This window comes from Cygnus atratus, chromosome 11 (assembly GCF_013377495.2).
Source record: "Cygnus atratus isolate AKBS03 ecotype Queensland, Australia chromosome 11, CAtr_DNAZoo_HiC_assembly, whole genome shotgun sequence".
NCBI lineage: Eukaryota > Metazoa > Chordata > Aves > Anseriformes > Anatidae > Cygnus > Cygnus atratus.
In genome coordinates this window covers 6,166,289-6,169,042 of record NC_066372.1, presented here as the reverse complement: position 1 = coordinate 6,169,042, position 2,754 = coordinate 6,166,289, and the positions used below count along the sequence as shown (strand labels likewise).

At 68.2% G+C, this 2,754-nt stretch overlaps 1 protein-coding gene across 1 annotated transcript; it reads right to left on the bottom strand.

Moving 5' to 3' along the window:
• Window positions 1–309: 309 nt before the first annotated feature.
• Window positions 310–1,272, bottom strand: FOXB1 (forkhead box B1). Its single transcript, XM_035554018.1, has one exon. The coding sequence runs from the start codon at window positions 1,270–1,272 to the stop codon at window positions 310–312; it is 963 nt and encodes a 320-aa protein (XP_035409911.1).
• Between the last annotated feature and the right edge of the window lie 1,482 nt (window positions 1,273–2,754).

The window sequence follows — 2,754 nt, the reverse complement described above, 5'->3', positions numbered from 1 at the left end:
TAAGCCCCTGCCCGCCCCCAGACAAAGAAAGGGCAGGAGGCAACGCCGGGCCAGGCTTGCCCAGCGTCCTGCCCGGCCAAGGTGCCCGCAGCCCCCTCGGGCCGCCGGCGGGCAGCTTCGCTTCGCTTCGCCTCCGGGGAGCCGAGGCCGAAGTTAGGGTAGGGCAGCGGCGCCGAGGCAGCCCACGTAGCCGCCACCCTCGACCTGCCGCGGGGAAGTTCCCGGCTTGCGAGGAAGGGAGGAGAGCGGAGCAGAGCGGAGCAGGGGAGAGGCGGCGAGAGGGGCGCGGGGAGAGGCGGGCGGCGCGGGTCAGTGCACGGCCACCGAGTGCAGGGCGGGCGCCGGGCTGGTCAGAGTCTCGCTGGGGGTGGCCGGGCTGCTCTGGCTGGTGGCCGTCTGCGAGGACGTGGGGCTGAGGGAGGGCGGCGAGTTCGAGAGGATGGTGGGGATGGGCGCGGGCAGGGCGGGCAGGGCCGGCACCGCGGCGGGGGTCGGCTTGATGGGGACGGGGATGGCCGGCAAAGTCTGCCCCCCGTGGCAGAGCGGCTTGATGGGCACGCCGTAGGCACCGTACTCGCCGCTGGCCATGGAGATGGGGGTGGCGGTGTCGATCATGCCGGAGCCGTACATGTGGGGCCAGCCCGTGCTGATGGAGCTGCCCACCGTAGTCAACTGGTTGGGGAGCGGGTAGGCGGCCGGCATGGGCTGCATGGTGGAAAAGGCGAGCCCCCCGGGCATCTTGTACTCTCGGGCAATGATGTTCTCGATGGCGAAGGGGTGCTTGAAGCTGGACGGCTGCGACACGCCGAGGTTGTAGGTGGACATCTGGGGCAGGTGGGTGCCCGTGGCGGCCAGGGCGCTGAGCCGCAGCTTCGCCTGCTGCTGCAGGTACTGCGCCGCGTCGGCCGGCTTGCTGGGGGCCAGGTGGTCTGACTTGACCACCTTGAAGCGCTTGCGGCGCCGCAGGAAGCTGCCGTTCTCGAACATGTCCCCGCAGCTGGGGTGCAGCGCCCAGAAGCTGCCTTTGCCCGGCTGGTCGGGGCGGCGCGGGATCTTGATGAAGCAGTCGTTGAAGGAGAGGTTGTGGCGCAGGGAGTTCTGCCAGCGCTGCGTGTTCTCCCGGTAGTAGGGGAACCGGTCCATGATGAACTTGTAGATCTCGCTCAGGGGCAGCATCTTCTCCGGGGAGCTCTGGATCGCCATGGCGGTCAGGGAGATATAGGAGTAGGGAGGCTTCTGGTCGCTGTACGTGTTTCTGCCCGGGCGAGGCATCTTCGCTAGGGGAGCCGCGGGGATCTGCGGAAGGGCAGCGACAGGGAGGGGGGCGGAGGGTGAGCGCGACGGGCTCGCACCGGCTCCCGGCCGGCCGTGGGGAAAGCGGGGCAGGGGCAGGGGCGCGGGGAAGGGGCCTCGGCCCTCCGGGGCGGAGCGGGGCCGCGCAGCGCCGGCGGGGGAACGGCGCCGTGCCCTGCTCCGCGCCCCGGGCCTCCCCGCCCGCCGGCTGGCCCTGGAGGTCGCTCTGCCGCCCGGCCTCGGCGACGAGAGGGGACCCACTCGCATCGCCTCCCCTCCCCTCCCGCCCCGTCCCGCACCGCTCCGCGCCAGCCCCGCGTACGCCCACCTTAAAGTTGCTGGAAGTTGACAGTCCGCATCCGGGACGCGGCTGGGACGCGGGGCTCCTTCCCAGCCCGGTCCTCCGGCGCCTCTCTCGCCCCCTTCCCGGCCGCTCGGCCCCGCGGTAGTCCCGGGCAGGCGGCGAGCTGGCTCGGCGCGGGCGGCTGGGGGAGTCCTCCGGCGCACCCCTCCCTGCTCCTCCGCGGACTGAATCAGCTGCTTTTACACCACCGGCAGCTGGGCTGGAGCGGAGGCTCCTTCGCTTCTCCGCAGCCGAGATGAGCTAAGTAGTTGCCTCCATGTCCTTCCTCTAACCATCTGATAGTTTTATGTGGTGACATGAGCAGAAAAGACCCCTGTAGAGGCGCTTCATTAATGTGCCACTTCTTTGCTATCATATGACAATCGCCTTGGGAGGAGGGGGAGGGCAGCGGGAGGAGGGGGCTGAGAGAAAGGCATAATCTGGTTTCATTTACACCTATTTACATGGACACCTTGGGCCAATAGGAATCATTTCCATTTGAAGACAAGGCGAGGGGTGAAAAGGCTCCGCCAGCGGAATTGCAGTGTGATGGTACCCAGTAACTGGGTTGGGGGTGAAGGTATGCACTAACCTTTCTGTGGACTTTGCAGGAAGCTTAGTCTGCAATTCACACTTACAAATGGAGCTACTGAGCAGTGGGATGTTTGACATGGAAATTGCTCGGCTGTGGTATTCTGTTTGTTCTGCATTGTTATCTGATTTGTGGTGTTGGCTAACTCGAGGCGAATCTTTTTCCCCGTAACGAGAGACTTGCTCTGTGCCAAACCCGGGCGAGCCCGGCCTCGCTCGCGAAGGCTTCTTGCGGGGAGAGAGCCGGGGGGGGGCTCCTCGACGCCCGGCCCGGGAAGGCGCCTTCCTGCTCCCCCGGCACCGCCTTGCTCCAGCTTCGCGACCCCCTCGGGCCGAGACCGGGGGGGCTGGGGGCAGGCGCGGGGCCGCGGCCGGGGGCGTCCCGCGGGGCTGCTCGGGGACGGCCGGTGCGGGACGTGCGGGCGGCCTCGGCCCGGAGGTGCTCGGCGTGCCTCGGGCGGGGCGTGCGGCCACGTGTGTGCGTGTGTGTGTCTGTCTGGGTGCGTGTGTCCGTCTGTCTGTCTGGG